Below are 16,455 nucleotides of genomic sequence, written 5' to 3' on the forward strand. Positions count from 1 at the left end.
CAGGGCTGCACCTTCTGACTCACTCCACAGAGATTTCTCGACCACCGACAATTTTTTTGAGTTCTAATCATGGCGCAGCCGGAAGATCCAGTCTAAGCTGATTTTGCAAGAATCGATGGCCTTCCTCAAATTACCGGACGCATTTTACGACAGTGCAAATGATCGAGGCCTTCGCACAAAACCGTAAAGTAAAAATCCTCCTTTTATTTCTTTCTATTTACGACCCTTTAGATTATCAACAAGTAAAGATTGCATTTTTTTTGTACATGTAATTTGTTTCAGAATTTATAAAACGAGAACTTCTATCAATGTCTTTGAATTAACTTTGGAAAATTCAAACTTTCTGATGGATGATGATTGTCAATACACGTTTCAGAAGAAGATTGAAACCAAAATGACAAGACAAGAGGTTGTGTGTGTGTCGACCAATGTGTTCTGTTTTGGGAAATACTTTGCCTTTTTTTACTCTGTTTACAGACACACACGCTAATGTGTTTTTTGACTGTTGAAAAAACTAAAGATATTTCAAAAGTCTACGCAGTACGCAATTTGTTTCTTTGTGACCACTTTCAATGATTTTGGACCGCATTTAATAGCCCCACGACTGTAATGGGTTCACATTTTGGATTTTGCTTCTTGTTTACCTTAAAATTTCTTTCATTTTCTGGTTTAATGTTGAAGCAGAAGAACCTTTCTTTATCTTTTTATAAGCGACATGAAGCTGTCTTTTCCACTTGCTTTCAATGCTCTCATGTTGCTTCTTCAAGTTTGCTGCGTGGTCTTTGCTCAAGCCAGGTTTTCTAATGAGACTGACATGAAAGCTTTGCTTGAGTTCAAGTCTCAAGTTTCTGAAAACAAGAGAGAGGTCTTGGCCTCATGGAATCACTCCTCCCCATTATGCAATTGGATTGGAGTCATATGTGGCCGCAGGCAAGAAAGAGTTATAAGTCTGAACATCGGAGGATTCAAGTTAACCGGTGTGATCTCACCCTCCATTGGTAATCTCTCCTTTCTCAGGTTTCTTAATCTTGGAGACAACTCTTTTGGAAGTACCATCCCTCAAGAGGTGGGAATGCTATTTAGGCTTCAGTACTTGAACATGAGCTATAATCTTCTCCAAGGAAGGATTCCGCCTAGTCTTTCTAATTGCTCTAGACTGTCGACTGTTGATTTATCGTCAAACCAGCTTGGACATGGCGTTCCTTCAGAACTAGGTTCACTTTCTAAGCTGGCCATTCTGGATCTTAGTAAAAACAACCTTACAGGAAATTTTCCTGCATCTTTTGGAAACTTGACGTCACTCCAGAAGCTTGACTTTGCATATAACCAGATGGGAGGTGAGATTCCAGACGAAGTAGCTAGATTGACTCATATGGTGTTTTTTCAAATAGCACTGAATAGTTTTTCAGGTGGTTTTCCTCCTGCATTGTACAACATCTCCTCTCTTGAGTTTCTATCTCTAGCTGACAATAGCTTTTCGGGTAACCTTAGGGCTGATTTTGGTGATCTTCTACCAAGTCTAAGATGGCTTCTTTTGGGATCAAATCAGTTCACTGGAGCTATTCCCATAACACTTGCCAATATCTCAAGCCTTGAATGGTTTGATATCTCATCTAATTACCTGACTGGAAGTATCCCTTTGAGCTTTGGAAAGTTACGTAATCTGTGGTGGTTAGGGATTCGTAATAACTCTCTTGGATATAACTCGTCCAGTGGTCTTGAATTTATTGGTGCTTTGGCGAACTGCACTCAATTAGAGCACTTAGATGTTGGTTACAATAGACTTGGAGGTGAGCTGCCTGCCTCCATGGCCAATCTGTCCACTAAATTGACTAGTCTCTTCCTTGGACAAAATCTTATCTCTGGAACCATTCCTTACGACATCGGGAATCTTATAAGCCTGCAAGAACTCAGTATGGAAACAAATAAGTTGTCTGGAGAACTTCCAGTCTCTTTCGGGAAGCTTTTGAATTTGCAGGTGGTGGATCTCTATTCAAATGCAATATCGGGGGAAATACCATCTTATTTTGGCAACATGACTCAGTTGCAGAAGCTCCATTTGAATAGCAATAGTTTCCACGGAAGAATCCCTCAGAGTCTTGGACGTTGTCGATACTTGCTAGACCTGTGGATTGATACAAATAGGTTGAATGGGACTATACCTCGGGAAATACTGCAAATTCCGTCCCTCGCTTACATAGATTTGTCAAACAATTTCTTGACCGGCCATTTTCCAGAAGAAGTTGGAAAGTTGGAACTTCTTGTTGGACTAGGTGCTTCGTACAACAAATTATCAGGACAGATCCCACAAGCTATAGGGGGTTGTCTCTCGATGGAATTTCTTTATATGCAAGGAAATTCGTTTGACGGAGCCATTCCAGATATAAGTCGGTTGGTAAGCCTAACGAATGTTGACTTCTCCAACAACAATCTCTCTGGCCGGATACCTCGATATCTGACCAATCTTCCTTTGTTGCGAAATCTGAATCTTTCTATGAACAATTTTGAGGGAAGCGTGCCAACAACAGGAGTGTTCCGAAATGCTACAGCAGTTTCTGTTTTTGGTAACAAAAATATATGTGGAGGCGTCAGAGAAATGCAACTAAAGCCATGCATTGTAGAAGCATCTCCAAGGAAGAGAAAGCCTCTCTCACTTAGAAAGAAAGTTTTCAGTGGTATTGGTATAGGTATAGCTTCGCTTTTGTTAATCATAATTGTGGCTTCTCTGTGTTGGTTCATGAAGAGGAGAAAGAAGAACAATGCCAGTGATGGTAACCCATCTGATTCTACTACTTTGGGGATGTTCCATGAGAAGGTAAGTTATGATGAGCTTCATAGTGCAACAAGTGGCTTCTCTTCAACCAATCTGATTGGTTCAGGCAATTTCGGTAATGTGTTTAAAGGATTGCTTGGCCATGAGAATAGACTCGTTGCGGTTAAAGTTCTGAACCTCCTAAAGCATGGAGCAACTAAAAGCTTTATGTCGGAATGTGAAACCTTCAAGGGTATACGACATCGTAACCTTATAAAACTGATAACGGTCTGTTCAAGTCTCGATTCCGAGGGAAATGAGTTCAGAGCTCTGGTCTATGAGTTCATGCCAAAAGGAAGTCTGGATATGTGGCTGCAGCCAGAAGATCAGGAAAGGGCAAACGAGCACTCGAGATCCTTAACACTTCCAGAGAAACTCAACATAGCAATAGATGTGGCTTCAGCTTTGGAGTATCTGCACGTTCATTGTCATGACCCTGTAGCTCACTGTGATATTAAGCCAAGCAACGTTCTTCTAGACGATGATCTGACTGCTCATGTTAGTGACTTTGGTTTGGCTCGGCTCCTCTATAAATACGATCGAGAATCCTTTCTAAAGCAGTTTAGTTCTGCCGGTGTCAGAGGCACCATTGGCTATACCGCACCAGGTTGATAAACATCTATATGCAAAATGTATTGTTTAACAATGAATCATCCAACCTCATTGTCTGTTGTTTCATTGAGACATGTGCAGAATATGGAATGGGAGGCCAACCATCAATACAAGGAGATGTGTACAGCTTTGGAATTCTACTTTTGGAGATGTTCACAGGAAAGAAACCGACAGACGAACCATTTGCAGGCGATTACAACCTCCACTGCTACACACAGTCGGTATTGTCTGGTTGCACGAGTAGTGGAGGCAGCAACGCCATTGATGAATGGTTGAGACTGGTTTTGCAGGTGGGGATAAAGTGTTCTGAAGAATATCCAAGGGATAGGATGAGAATTGCTGAAGTGGTACGAGAATTAATCTCAATCAGAACTAAATTCTTCAGTTCCAAGACGACTATTACAGAGAGTCCTCGAGATGCTCCGCAAAGTTCTCCTCAGGAATGGATGTTAGATGCGGACTTGCATACTGTGTAGACCAAAATGATGACATCACAAATACCTTCTCAACTACTTAGGATGGGCACACAGTAAAAGATCGAAACAGAACATTGTTGGGGAGAGACTACTAATTATATATAATAAGGGAATAAAGAACATTTTAAAATCTATCTCTGCTGTAGCCTTTAATCTCTTTAATCCTTTTCTTTTGTTGTTGTGGGTGATAATGATTATGACCACATAGATATGGTCGTTGAATATCCTTTTTCACTTTGAAATACATTATAGTTCTCTGCGCCCATTAAAGATTGAACAAAACTTGTTTGGAAAAGTTCATTAGTAGCAAAACTGACCTACTAAGACAAATCACATTACTAGTACCAAAATGTATCCAGTAATGTGATTGTACTTTCTTATATTACAGATAACAGAGTTGTTGTTTCGTTACAGTCCTGCGATTGCACCTTGCTCTGTTAATGAAATTCAATAATGTAATGATTTAGAAACAACTAACAGATATAAGAAAATACTCTTAACAATCACATGAAAAATATAAGATGTGCGACCTATATAAATCGTGAAAACAAATTCTAGTTCATTCATTACAATTTCCCAAAACGATTACAAAAACTCAGCCCAAACCAACAAATAAGTAATTGACTAAAACAATACTCTCCTCCCCTCTCTGGGCAGGACAGTATCAAACAAACCTAAAGCCATTCTATGACAAAACCAAAATGGCAAACAAATAACCCCTGTGAGTTTCCATAACTACAGGGATGCAAAGAATGAAATAAACTCGGCCTCTCCACAAATACAAAGGCCGGAGACTGAACCCCAAAACAAAGAAGAAAAAAGAATGGAAACCGAAAAGAAGATAATATACACAAAATGCCCATAGGAATGCAGTGGCTCACACGATGTATTTATGTATATGCAGCAGAAACATTCGTATCTTGTGGACCATAACGAGTTCCCGAGAGCAGTTACGATGTACCGCCTTCCTTACGTGTGAGTAAGAATCCGAAACCGGAGTTTTCACGGATTAGTTGAGGAGGTTCGATGTCATTTACATCCACTTGTTGCATTGACTTTGATATATCCTCCACCGTGAATGGAATGCTGTGTTTTGATTGATTCCCTCGCGTTAGTTGAGAAATGAGAAGGTTACAAAGAGATTGAAAACAAATTCTTATCAGGTTACCTCGAGTCATCGTCCAAAAGGAAGGAGCTGCTTACGGCATTGTTCGAGTCCTCTGTCATCATAACCCTCATGTTTGCAATAACCTATGGTTTTGGAAAGAACACAATTAAAACCATATCTAGACAAAAGAAGAAAGCTTAGTTATTTACAAGTGAAACATACATCTGAAGAAACACTATGAGTGCCATATTTGTCATCCCAGTACATTGTGCTGATTCTGTATAGCTGCTGTATACTTAGCACCTGAACCAAAAAAGCCAATTCAATTATCATCTCATAGCAAAATAATTAACACGAGATAAAGACAGCTTTAACTGAGTAGAAGAGACTAAATACCGGACAGAGTTCTCTTGTAATCTCGTCTAAGGTCTTTTTTGGCTTTTGATGAATAACCTGAACAAAGAGTCAAAACAAGCAATGCTCACGTAAGCACAATGTAACGGGAGTGCATAAAAGGAGTGGCATAGCATCAACTAAGAATTTTACCAGGAAGCCAACAGCCTGCCTGATATGCCTCAACTCATCCCAAGCTGAGCCAGCATACTGTACGAAAATGAAACAACAATTCCATTTCAAAAGATATAAAAATATTCAAGCGACTGAGAGGCAAAGCGTGACGAAATCTCGGCTTACTTCATCGGTAGCCTCTATACACCACTGCTCTAATTCAGCCAAACCAGCTTTAACGTACTCCCCATTGCTGAATGAGCAACACTCACGACGAAGAAGAAGACTGCACAAGTTAATGACAGAAATCTTTCTGTCAGCCAAGAAAAAAGTGCTTTGACATAAGAAGAAAAAAGATAGATTCCAAGTGAAACATGCCTGTTGAAAAGTTGAACGTTGATGAAGGAGAATATTTGTGTGAATACTTTGCGGACTAAGAAGGGTGGAGCCTGTATCATGTAAACATAGATTGTAATCATCAGTCATAAGAAGTTAAAATTTTACTTACGTTCATTTTTAATGGAATTTCAGACTCACATTGTTTGCTTTCATTAAATTCAAGTAACTGTTTAGGCTTTTCCGAATACTTTGCCAATGTGCAATCAGAGCTTGTTGAGCAACAGCATTTGCTTGTGCTCTCCCTTTAACCAAACTTGCCCTTGATGTCCTTGGTGCCTGGAGCATGTAAACATTGCCTTACACAAAATCGAAAAAATAAAGAAACTAAAGCTAAAAAATTTCAGCATATCAACTTCCACAAAAGAGAAACAACAAAGAACTACATGCATTCCCTTCTCAGTAGCAATAAAAGAAGAATATTCCAGAACATTCAGTTATTAAGACAAACCAACAAAAAAATTACCTGTATACATAAGCCAAGGAGAGGAGAGATCTCTTTCTTTAGGTTATCTCTGATCATTCCATATATCTTCTCGAGGAATGCAGTAAGCTGTTGCTTGAAAAGTAGTGCAGGGTACTTTGCTTCAACTTGCCTCAAGTCGTCAAGCTTGGTGAGCCCTTGTCTATTCAGAAAAGAAAGTCCAGCACTTTGAGGAGATCCCCTTAATCCCTATTTAGATTGTTAAAGAGGTACACACGATGAATTGATGTTGACATGCCGAGTCAGATAAAAATGTCAGAAAAATGATCTGATTTGCAGCTTCTTACTTGTGACATCCTTCCAAATAGAGATGCTGATGTTGTTCTTCGCCTCTGCGGTGTTAAACTCGCTGCTCCAGTTGCTTTGAGTGTACGTTGCAGAAGCAATAATAAAGTGGCTGAATTAGATAACCAATACGCCAAAACCTCATTGTTATCTGGGACCTGTATAAAAGACAACATTTCCAATTGATATTCAGAACATATCCGCTTCTGGAATTTAGAAGATTGAAATAGAAAACAACAAAGTATCCTGGTTTGAATGATACGGTCACATAAATGCTTCTGTACAATGAGGCAAGAAAGAATCAACTTACTTCAATGGCTGAAGCTATTGTTTGAATGATACGGTCAAAGACGCTAGTTCTTTCCACTTCAAATGATCTCCAGTGAAGGAGACATTTGTATATGACACATGCAGCAACAGGCTTGTCCCCAGCGTATCCAAGATTTTGTGAGATACACTTGACTAGTAGATCCTGGTTTTCCTGCATGACACGATGTTTATATGTGTTAAGAGAAAAGCAGAGTGCAATAATGCAAGAAATGGGGTCCCATCATTACAATTAGTACAAGAAATTCATATATCTGATACCTGTTGCTTTTCATTCAGATATTTCTGCGGTTTCTCCTCAGACTCTGGTTCCCGTACAGCAAGAGTCATGTCCTGTGAAATTTTTAGACGATAAGCAATTGAAGAAACAACAAAGTATCCAAGTCTCCTTTTGAACGTGCAATTTAATCAGAAAATGCACTTCCCCTTACCGGTGTAGTCTTTGTTCCTCCATTAAGATAATTTCCATTCTCTGGAGTTCTCTGAACATTTAAAAGAAAAAACTACATTAACAAACAGGCCTTCTTGTAATTTTATGAACCACAAAGAAGGAAAACAATTCATGTTGTTGGCACCGGTAAAAGCATTGTTTTTGATCGAGTGGCCATAGTTCTACTGGTTGGCGAAATAGCAAGTGCCTGTTGACGGAGTACTTGAATCTCTGACTCTGAATTGGAAAGCTTCTCTTCTAGTCTGAACAAGAAGCAAAATGTGTAAAAGTCAGGAACAGAAGAAACACAGTGATAACTTATTTAATCAACCAACAAATATAACAACGACTAGTAAAAGTCTCTTGGCAGTAGTATCAAAAGTTGTAAGCAAAATGACAGTCAAAACTACATGGCTAAGTTAAAGAAGCATGAGACATTAGAATCTGTCTTTTTTCTGTTGATTGCACATCAATATATTTTACGAACCTTTGCACTGATTCATGAAGCTGATCTGCTTTTCTTGTAGCATTTTCAAGCTCCGTGGCCAGCTCGGAATTTCTAGCTTCTGCCTCTGAGAAAGCTTTTTTCAAATTTTCTGCGGCTTGTCGTTCAGCCTGAAGCGAAGCCTGTAATAAAATATGATTTAAACCAACCAATCCGCTTCACTTTATTAAGGGAGTAATCAGCATGTATCTTCTAACTTTGTTAGTGAATACATAAAGGATGATCTAATAAGTGAAAACACACATACCTTTAGAGCCTCCACCTCTGATGTTAATGAATTGATTTTTTCAGTATCCTCAACCAATACAGGAGTCTCCTTAATGACTGGAGGTGCTTCTTCAATAGCTTTCCTTGCAGCCTCCCGCTCTCTAATCACAGCAGCGTTTGCTTCTTCAACTTGCAACCGCATAGTTTGTAAAGCCTCCTGTTGTTTTGCATATTCTTGGGTTTTTGCTTCTTCTAGCTCGGTCTATATTACCAGGGATTATCAATAACAGTGTAAACAAAGCTTGATATCATGCCAGAGTATGGAAATAAACTTACTCTCTGTCGCTTTTCTAGTTGTAAACGCCATGTTAATTCCTCAACACGCTTTTCAAGTTTGTCTTTCGCCTCTCTAAGGGCTCCTGTGTCTCGTGCGGCCTGATTCAGTTAATTGTAAAGGTAAGAACCTCATTTGTTTCATGAAGTTTTATAAAACCAAAAAAAGACCGAACCATCTTAAGTGTCCTCAATTCTTTTCGTGCAACCCTGCTCCTCCAGCCACATTGTGTAGAAAGGGCAGCTTTCTGGAGTTTCTTGTAGTAAGAATGTGCGAGATGACTTCGAAGACAAGCCTTAATTAAAAAAGGAAGAACCATCAGATTGCTGATGTCCAAGGAACAATTATGCACACTGACATTTTCTTATTTTCTCAGTTAGGTAAACAAAATTGACCCAAAGAGGTTTCTTAGAAATTACCTGAATAATAGTAGCAGCCTTCATTCGCTTTCTGAATCTGAACTCATTGCGAGCAACCATTCCCCTTAGTGCTGTTTGAACTGTTATTGTTGAATGTCTAATTCTTAAATAAGATTCTCTGGCAATATGTCTTCTGAAAATCTTCTGAATCTTCACCGCTGCTGCCTGGCGTCGCATTTCTTCATAAAGGTTGCATGCCAATTTGCCTTGCATTCAATAAAAACGTTTGAGAAGCTCACCTCCAAAAATTAGACAATCCGTAGAGAAAAAAAAGAATGCACATAAACACTAAATATATTTCACATCTGCATGGAAATATGAAACAACTAAATATATTCCATAACAAGCCACTAATTTCATGTTTACACACAGAAGCAAGTATATTCTGCATTCAATATGCTGGACAATTACAACAATAGCAACAAAAGAGAAGAGCGAAATGTTGCAATAAATTAAGAAACAAGATACCTCGGCAGTTAGACTGTAACACAATAGCAGCTCCTCGTAGAGCACGGAATTCTTTACGCGCAATAAAAGTACGGCTTTGCCTTTGAATTCTCCTAGCTGCATTTCCAAGAACCTCAGCTCTTCTTGCATCCAACTCAGCCATCTGCCCAGCCCTAAGGAATACTTTTGTTTTCCCTAACTGCAAGTGGCAGCATATTGGATAAATTAGACATAGTTCCTATAACATCAAAGGAACCATTACATAATGCTATTACAAATGACTTACTTCATAACCCTTTAAGCCTATCTTATCCAGAAGCATTTTGCATGCAACTTTGTCATCATAACTGCAAAGAAAATAGAAACCATTACACACAACTAAAAAGTAGAAGGCTTGTTTCAAAGAAAAAAAAAACTGCAAGAAACAAAATACCAAGGCCATTTGTCAGGATTATACAAAACTACGAGCGAAAACACAGTTGATATCAATTACGACTTACTTTCCCTCCAGAACTTCTGGAGCAAGTACACCAAAACGATTGAGAAACTCATAAAATGTCCGCTTTGTAGGATAACCTGCACAGCTGATTCTAATAGCTTCCAGAACACCCTTCACAAAAGTAAGACAAATAGTAAGCTTAAAAGTTTCATAAGCAAATATTTAGGTTGAAGAGCCTTATAAATACCACTAAACTTGCAAAAATAATGTGGAAGGTTCCAATTGTACTTACACCACACCGCAATTGTTGAATTACATTCACATTCTCGAAGATGGAAGGCTTAAGTACATTATTTGGCTTCACACATCTGATGTAGTGAGGTTCAGTTGAACTCAGTGTCTCCATCAAAGATTGAAGTTGAAGCTGAAATTTGACATTGAGCATTTCTTGTTAGATACAAATAAAATGTCTCTGACATTTTGAGCTAGAGTTTCCACTACATAATGTATGAAATCATGACTCGCTAACACAACAACGGTGAAAACTTGAAAGCCATAGAATAAAATAATAATTGCAAAGTCAAAGTGAATGAAAGAAACAAGTTAACGAGGTCTGAATCAGTGATATGGCCTCTATCAAGCACACTCAGGACACAAATGTTAGAGATGTGTCCACTATATACAGACTATTGATCATTATCTGTCTAATACGAAAATCCTAGTTCCTTAAATATTTACTGTAAAGGAGAATATAGAGCATAGCAGTTGAAGGGGGAAAAAAACATACCTTAAAGCGTGACCCGATGGAAGAAAATTTGGTTTTACTTGATGTTTCTTCTGGTAGGCGAGGAAATAGACCAGCTACAAAAGTATCACTGGAAGCTATCAAAAGATCCTGATGTTCTGCCACCACGTAATCTTTGTTCTTGTCAAGGAACAAGTCAGCCTGATATGTTACCTGTTTCAGTAGAAAAGAGAGAATGTTAACAGGAAAAAATATCTAAACTTATCACAAGCATGTGGAAGATGTTATACCTCTCCAGCATAATGGGATATTGCAAAGCTGGTTCGAGATAGCTTTGGTTTTGTAAACCGCTTATTGTTTTTGAACGTTTGATACAGCTTCTGAGCAAATGTTTCATGTGTCGACTTCGGAAACATACTGCAAAAGAATCGAATATCCATTATACAGATGATCTCAGTCAAACCAAGCAAAGCAGCATTTTCATCAGAATTGTAGAAGATCTTTAGTCCATAAGCATAAATTGGAACAGTTTCTTCTAAAGAGTCTAGCAGCCTACCATGCTTCATCTAGAAGTGCAATGACTCCTCCAGGTTTCTGAAAGAGCAAGTCATATACATATGTGTCAAGGAGATGAAATAGTTGTAAACTATCACAAAAATTAGATAGGACGACTGTAGGACACCTTTTCAATGAGATCCAACACATCTTTGTTATCAACAAATTCTATGTAACTCCAGTTAATCTCTTCTTTGGTATAATCTTCTTGTTCCATTTTGAAGACGTGCTGTTAAAATATAATTTTTGTACGTCAAAGAGAAGTAGGAGACGAATATATATTTGAAAGATAGTAGTGGGTAAGAACATAACGGACCTGGTTGAAATGTTGTTGCAGCTTTTCATTGGTAAAATTGATGCAAAACTGCTCAAAGCTGGGGAAAATACAGAGAAATCAATAGAGCTATAACAATATTACAGAAGAAGAAATCATTCTGCAAGCCATAAACTTTACCTGTTGATCTTAAAGCTTTCAAACCCATAGATATCTAGAACACCAATTATTGTCTTAGAATTCGGATCTTGCCCGATAGAATTGTTAATTTTATCAACAAGCCTGAAAACAAATTATGTGGGTTTTAAGGAGTTGCAAAATTTCAAGTGGCAGCTCAACTGAAATATATATATAAAGAAATTGTAGACATTTCTCGGACATATTTCTGATGCATCAATGATTTGTACTGACACAATAGGTGAAACATGTCCTCTATAGAAGAGTGAACTAAGTGAAAACAAAAAACAAATAAAACATACGAATCAGAAAGTCTAAAGAGAGAAAGTTTCTTTTTATACCAATCAAACAAGCGTGAATAGATAGTTTTTGCTAACGCATCCCTGCTACCCGTAGCTGAATCAGGATCAAGTGTTCTTGTAATAACCTCTTCTGGTGTCACCATTACACGTTTTATCAATGCATCTTCCATTTTCTTTGCATCACACCTTTTGAAAGAAGTGAGTCCAGGATCAAAGATGTAAGAAAAGAAACGAAATAGAAATCGAGATTAAACAAGTAAGCTACAGCACATACCTAAGAAGTTCAGCACATACATCAAGATGATATCTTGATTTGTCATCCTTCAAAACTGAGGAGTCAATCTCTTTTCCTTTTGCAAAATTGACATTACCTAGATGCAGGATTGCAGCAACAACTCTAAAAATTGCATCCTGATAGCAATTATCAGAATGGTCAATAAGATGCTCTACCAGAGAAATCATTTCTTGTTTGAAAAGGAGCAAATGGAAGACTGACCTGTTCCTCTTCACTGATGCCAACAATATCCATAGCTCGTCGGGTAGCAAGATATTCCTCGGTGTCATCCACTCCATCCAGTTTATAACACTTCGATTGATTTAGGTAGTGGAATAACTTAGGATCTCCCAACTTGAACTTTTCTCTTTCCTACAGATTGGGAAAATAAATGAAATCCCCAACTACTTATTCATGTGATTTAAAGCAGAACGCCTCACAATAACGTATTTTAGCATCATTGTGTAGCACCAATACCTCAGGTGGGGCAGCACATAAAAGGTAAAAGCAGTGGTAATTTCTTTCAGGATCTGATATTTGACACACTCGAGACCTTTCCAACAGATACGTTCGCACAGCTGCTCCAGATATTCTCCCACAGTTGTCAAACTGAAGCTCGACAAACTTTCCAAATCGACTGCATTATGATTGAAAGAAAAAGTTACAATGAGGATATCTGCTTTGAAGCTTCGAATAACTCTATAATACAATAATCAATCACGTACAAAGTATTACTATTGAGTTGATTACTCTTTAAGTTTACAGATAAAGAAGGCCAAGAGATTAGCATTGTTTATATGTGATTCAATTTTCTTATGTACCATCTGTGCAGTTGATTCCTTGGGGTTTCTTATATAGGTAGAAAACAATTTTATGACAAGGGGTGACTGAGGAAGCTTCAAGCCAAGAACAAATTTGACTGTGCAACTCATGACAACTGTCCGTAGGAAAAACCTCTAAGTGAACATACGCATGCGTACCTGGAGTTGTTATTCCTGAGAGTTTTGGCGTTGCCAAAAGCTTCAAGAACTGGATTTGACTGTATACCAACAACAAAACCAAAATAGTGAATCAAGCTAGCATTACAAGCCTCTCTATAAACATATCAATGCAGTAACTAAAAGTATCTGTGTAGAGGCTTATACTCTTCTCCATGATAAGCTTCAAAGCCAAAATAAAAGAGACATAGATTTTGGAAGCCTCACCTCCAGAACTTGCTGTTCCACTGTCCTTCCTTCAACGCCGGATCGACCACCGAGGTAAGCAAGGTAGCGCATAAGCATCTTGGTGGTCTCAGTTTTACCAGCACCACTTTCCCCACTTACCAGAATTGAGTTACTCTTGCCCTCATTGATCATTGCCCTACCCAGAGAAGCAATAGACTAGCATGAGAAATGTACTAATAAAGAGTGACTCAGAGAATTTCTGCTCATGGATTCATTGATTGGGCTTAATTACCTGTAAGCCACTTCTGCAATTGCAAACACATGGGGGCTTAATTCCCCAAAACCTGCTCCTTTATACTGCTCCATCATATGAGTATCATAGAGATGTGGTAACCTTTGAAATGGATTTACAGCAATCAAGATGTTGCCAGTATATGTCTGCAAACACATTTAAGGGGAAATATTCAGGAATGTTTTCTACTGCCTAGGAACTCAATATGTGATTTCATAAGTACTCAGTGCAGAAAATGCATAACAACTTACATAAATTTCGTTTAACTCATATCTCATGGCCAAGTTATTCAAAACACCTGGTTCATGTAAGTATGAGAGCTTTGTCATGTCATCAACACCCCCAGGGGGCGCCTCTGTATCCTTTGGAAATACGTTTGCGATATTGGCCACAACCTGAAATTAAATTTCATTGATTTTGATACAATATCTGGTTTCAATGATTGTAATATAATTATGAATTAGGGATGTCAATGTCATGCAAAACTCATATGTTAGAGAAGTAACACGATATTCACACGGAAAGAGGTTAGAAGACTAGTGACATTATGCTTAAAGTTAAAAAGACATCCTAAGCAGAAACACCCTATCCAGTGACATACTTTCTCAAGAAATATTACATGCAAAAGCATCGGAGGAGGATTGACAACTTACGGTCTTCCCGTTTGTGGTCTGTGCATGAACTTCTTCGCCATTAATTTTGACAACTTCACCATCAATCCATGCCGCTCCTGGATCTTCAATCCAAACATGAGAACCAACTATTATATTAACTGGGCCAACCTACAAGATATAAATATTGAACATGTGAGGTACACAGATTTTAATAACCTCACACAAGCTGTTTCATAAGTTTATGGATTCGTGGGTGACTATCAGTCTAACACAAAGATGGTCTAATTTGTTGAATGGAGGAAAAATATACTTAAATCATAGGAAACTTAATAGAAAGCTATAGAGAAGGAAGTACGACAACATTTCCTCTTTCAAATGATCAAATATCATCAAGTTCAACCAGTTTAACTAAATGGCACCAGACAAACAAACCTAAACCGAAAGTAACTAATGTTAAAAATTTCCGCAAAACCAGGAAATAAACTTTCTATCAAGAGTACAGAAAATTTTCTAATGCTCGTAAGAAACATATTTAGCCTTCAAGGCATGTTTGCTAGAATCTAGAGACAACAACACTCACTTCCAAACACAAGAAAGATATAATAACACTGCGCATTTCCCCCAGTTTCCTTATAATGAATCAAGCAATTAAATCTTAATTCAGGAAATATATACAAGGGACACAATCTAAGCTTACATGACCGCATTACTAATAATAGAAGCTATCTAAAACGATGAGAGCCGCTAAGTGAAATGGTAATAGGAAATGATAGTCCAAGAAATGAATTTTAAGATATATGAAATGGTCCAACTTCTATAGAACTTGAACCTTACCTTTCAAATAAAACTGTGTAAAGTTCCCCTAAAAAAATTTCAACTTTTCGACTATAGGTGGATTGAGAATCTCTTGTGTTTATGGGAAGACGAACTAGGGATCGAAAACAAAACGCAAATCTCATACAAAGATATCTCTCTACTAACGAACACCAAATCGGAAAGTTGTCAAAAATCAAAATCCGTTTACTTGATTAAAATCCAACAAAAACCCATTTAAGAAAATACAATAAGCAATCGAAAAAACGAAGAGGATGATGATGTCTAGGATATTACCATGGCAACTCTTTTTTTTTTTTTTTTTCAATAGATCGTCTCTCTTTTTCCCAGTTAACTCATCCAAGAGAGACCGATTTTTGCAGAAAGCCGACTCAGCGAGTCAGGCAACAAGACGTATCAGATCGGGCAGAATCTCGAGTTGGTGGTCTGAAAAATTCTGCTTGAAGTCAGCTCAAAGCAGACACGGAGAAATCGGGAGATCGGATTTAACGGAGCCAAAAATCTTTTCAAAAGAATGAATTCTTTTAATCTCTCTCAAGAAAGCTGATGATTGTTGAAGAAGAAGAAAGAAGAAAGAAGCTGGACTTGGCCTTCTTCTTGCAGACGACGTTCTTCGAATGGCTTTTTTTTTTTTTTTTCTCTCTCCTCGAGCAACAATGTTCTCTTTTGAGCTGTGTGTCTTTCTCTCTCTAACACTTTTTTTTTTTTTAATTATTATTAGTGTGTTTATTTTTTTCAAAAAAAAAATGGTGCTTGAGAATTGAGATTGGTCAAGTGGGGTCCACTGAAAGAAGGGAGGTGGATCGAGTTGGACATTCACATTCGTGGTCAGCCACCCATACTCTTTGAGTCTAGACACAGACAACAAAAATTGTTGGTAAATAAAAAAAAACATCTTCTTTCTGCCCTTTGAATTGGTTATTTTTACACTTTTATCCCCTTTTATTAAGACTTAAGAGTAAATTATGGCTAATTTGTCTCTAATTCATTATTCTAGCTATTAGTCTTCGTTAGTGGATTAGTTAGATGTGGAAATATTTTAAATTTTTATGAGCGTTTCTGTTTTTGAAATTCCCCTTTTTTAAAAATATAGGATACCTAAGCTGTGAAGAATGTTTAAAAATGATTTGACTCATATTTTCAAAGTGAAAATAAAATATTAATTTAGTTTTTGGGATGATGCATGATTTTCTAGTCTAGGGGAAATCAATTTGAACCCGCAAGATGGTGTTAATTAAGACGTCTAATACTAGCTTTGGTCATGTCATTATTATCATTATCATCCCCTACGGTCTATACTCTTTCAATGTAATATGTTTTTGGTTGGGCTGAAACAATAACCTTTATTTGGGCTTTAATACGACCCATATTTAGACGGGTCGGGTTAAACCGTACCCGCCACAACGCCTACTTACACCGTACATTTTCAGCCTA

The 16,455-nt window shown here is 37.8% G+C and overlaps 2 protein-coding genes across 4 annotated transcripts; one reads left to right on the forward strand and one right to left on the reverse strand.

Annotated features, from left to right (window-relative positions):
• The first annotated feature begins 7 nt into the window (after window positions 1-7).
• On the forward strand, window positions 8-4,165 carry LOC9308010 (LRR receptor-like serine/threonine-protein kinase EFR). Of its 3 annotated transcripts, none has more exons than XM_021023073.1 (3): window positions 8-188; window positions 796-3,419; window positions 3,506-4,165. In XM_021023073.1, the coding sequence occupies exons 2-3, from the start codon at window positions 815-817 to the stop codon at window positions 3,898-3,900; spliced, it is 3,000 nt and encodes a 999-aa protein (XP_020878732.1). In that variant the 5' UTR covers window positions 8-188; window positions 796-814; the 3' UTR covers window positions 3,901-4,165. The 3 variants fall into 3 exon arrangements, with proteins under 3 accessions (XP_020878732.1, XP_020878730.1, XP_020878731.1); XM_021023071.1 differs by having other exon boundaries at window positions 283-3,419; window positions 3,506-4,034; XM_021023072.1 differs by having other exon boundaries at window positions 49-188; window positions 377-3,419; window positions 3,506-4,122.
• A 238-nt stretch (window positions 4,166-4,403) lies between these two features.
• Window positions 4,404-15,735, reverse strand: LOC9308011 (myosin-17). The gene is made up of 39 exons (XM_021023070.1): window positions 15,298-15,735; window positions 14,227-14,355; window positions 13,825-13,968; window positions 13,574-13,719; window positions 13,321-13,477; window positions 13,096-13,154; window positions 12,593-12,752; window positions 12,338-12,487; window positions 12,116-12,252; window positions 11,881-12,027; window positions 11,543-11,644; window positions 11,405-11,462; window positions 11,216-11,317; window positions 11,090-11,127; window positions 10,824-10,950; window positions 10,576-10,746; window positions 10,081-10,212; window positions 9,850-9,959; window positions 9,636-9,696; window positions 9,371-9,548; window positions 8,903-9,108; window positions 8,659-8,778; window positions 8,486-8,584; window positions 8,190-8,411; window positions 7,925-8,064; window positions 7,583-7,700; window positions 7,439-7,489; window positions 7,269-7,340; window positions 6,991-7,161; window positions 6,683-6,838; window positions 6,378-6,584; window positions 6,053-6,190; window positions 5,894-5,964; window positions 5,702-5,801; window positions 5,555-5,611; window positions 5,405-5,461; window positions 5,231-5,311; window positions 5,069-5,151; window positions 4,404-4,986 (listed from the first exon to the last, which is right to left on the reverse strand). Exons 1-39 carry the CDS (start codon window positions 15,298-15,300, stop codon window positions 4,851-4,853), a joined length of 4,596 nt encoding a protein of 1,531 aa, XP_020878729.1. The 5' UTR covers window positions 15,301-15,735; the 3' UTR covers window positions 4,404-4,850.
• Between the last annotated feature and the right edge of the window lie 720 nt (window positions 15,736-16,455).

This window comes from Arabidopsis lyrata (assembly GCF_000004255.2).
Source record: "Arabidopsis lyrata subsp. lyrata unplaced genomic scaffold ARALYscaffold_6, whole genome shotgun sequence".
In the NCBI taxonomy this organism is placed as follows: domain Eukaryota; kingdom Viridiplantae; phylum Streptophyta; class Magnoliopsida; order Brassicales; family Brassicaceae; genus Arabidopsis; species Arabidopsis lyrata.

Excerpts from the sequence above, each read along its gene's own strand:
- LOC9308010 (XM_021023071.1), top strand. The coding sequence starts at position 716 with ATGAAGCTGTCTTTTCCACTTGCTTTCAATGCTCTCATGTTGCTTCTT. Across the intron at positions 3,420-3,505 it reads CATTGGCTATACCGCACCAG|AATATGGAATGGGAGGCCAA; the intron begins GTTGATAAACAT and ends AGACATGTGCAG.
- LOC9308011 (XM_021023070.1), bottom strand. Across the intron at positions 12,253-12,337 it reads GCATCAGTGAAGAGGAACAG|GATGCAATTTTTAGAGTTGT; the intron begins GTCAGTCTTCCA and ends AATTGCTATCAG. Across the intron at positions 11,318-11,404 it reads TGCAACAACATTTCAACCAG|CACGTCTTCAAAATGGAACA; the intron begins GTCCGTTATGTT and ends ATATTTTAACAG.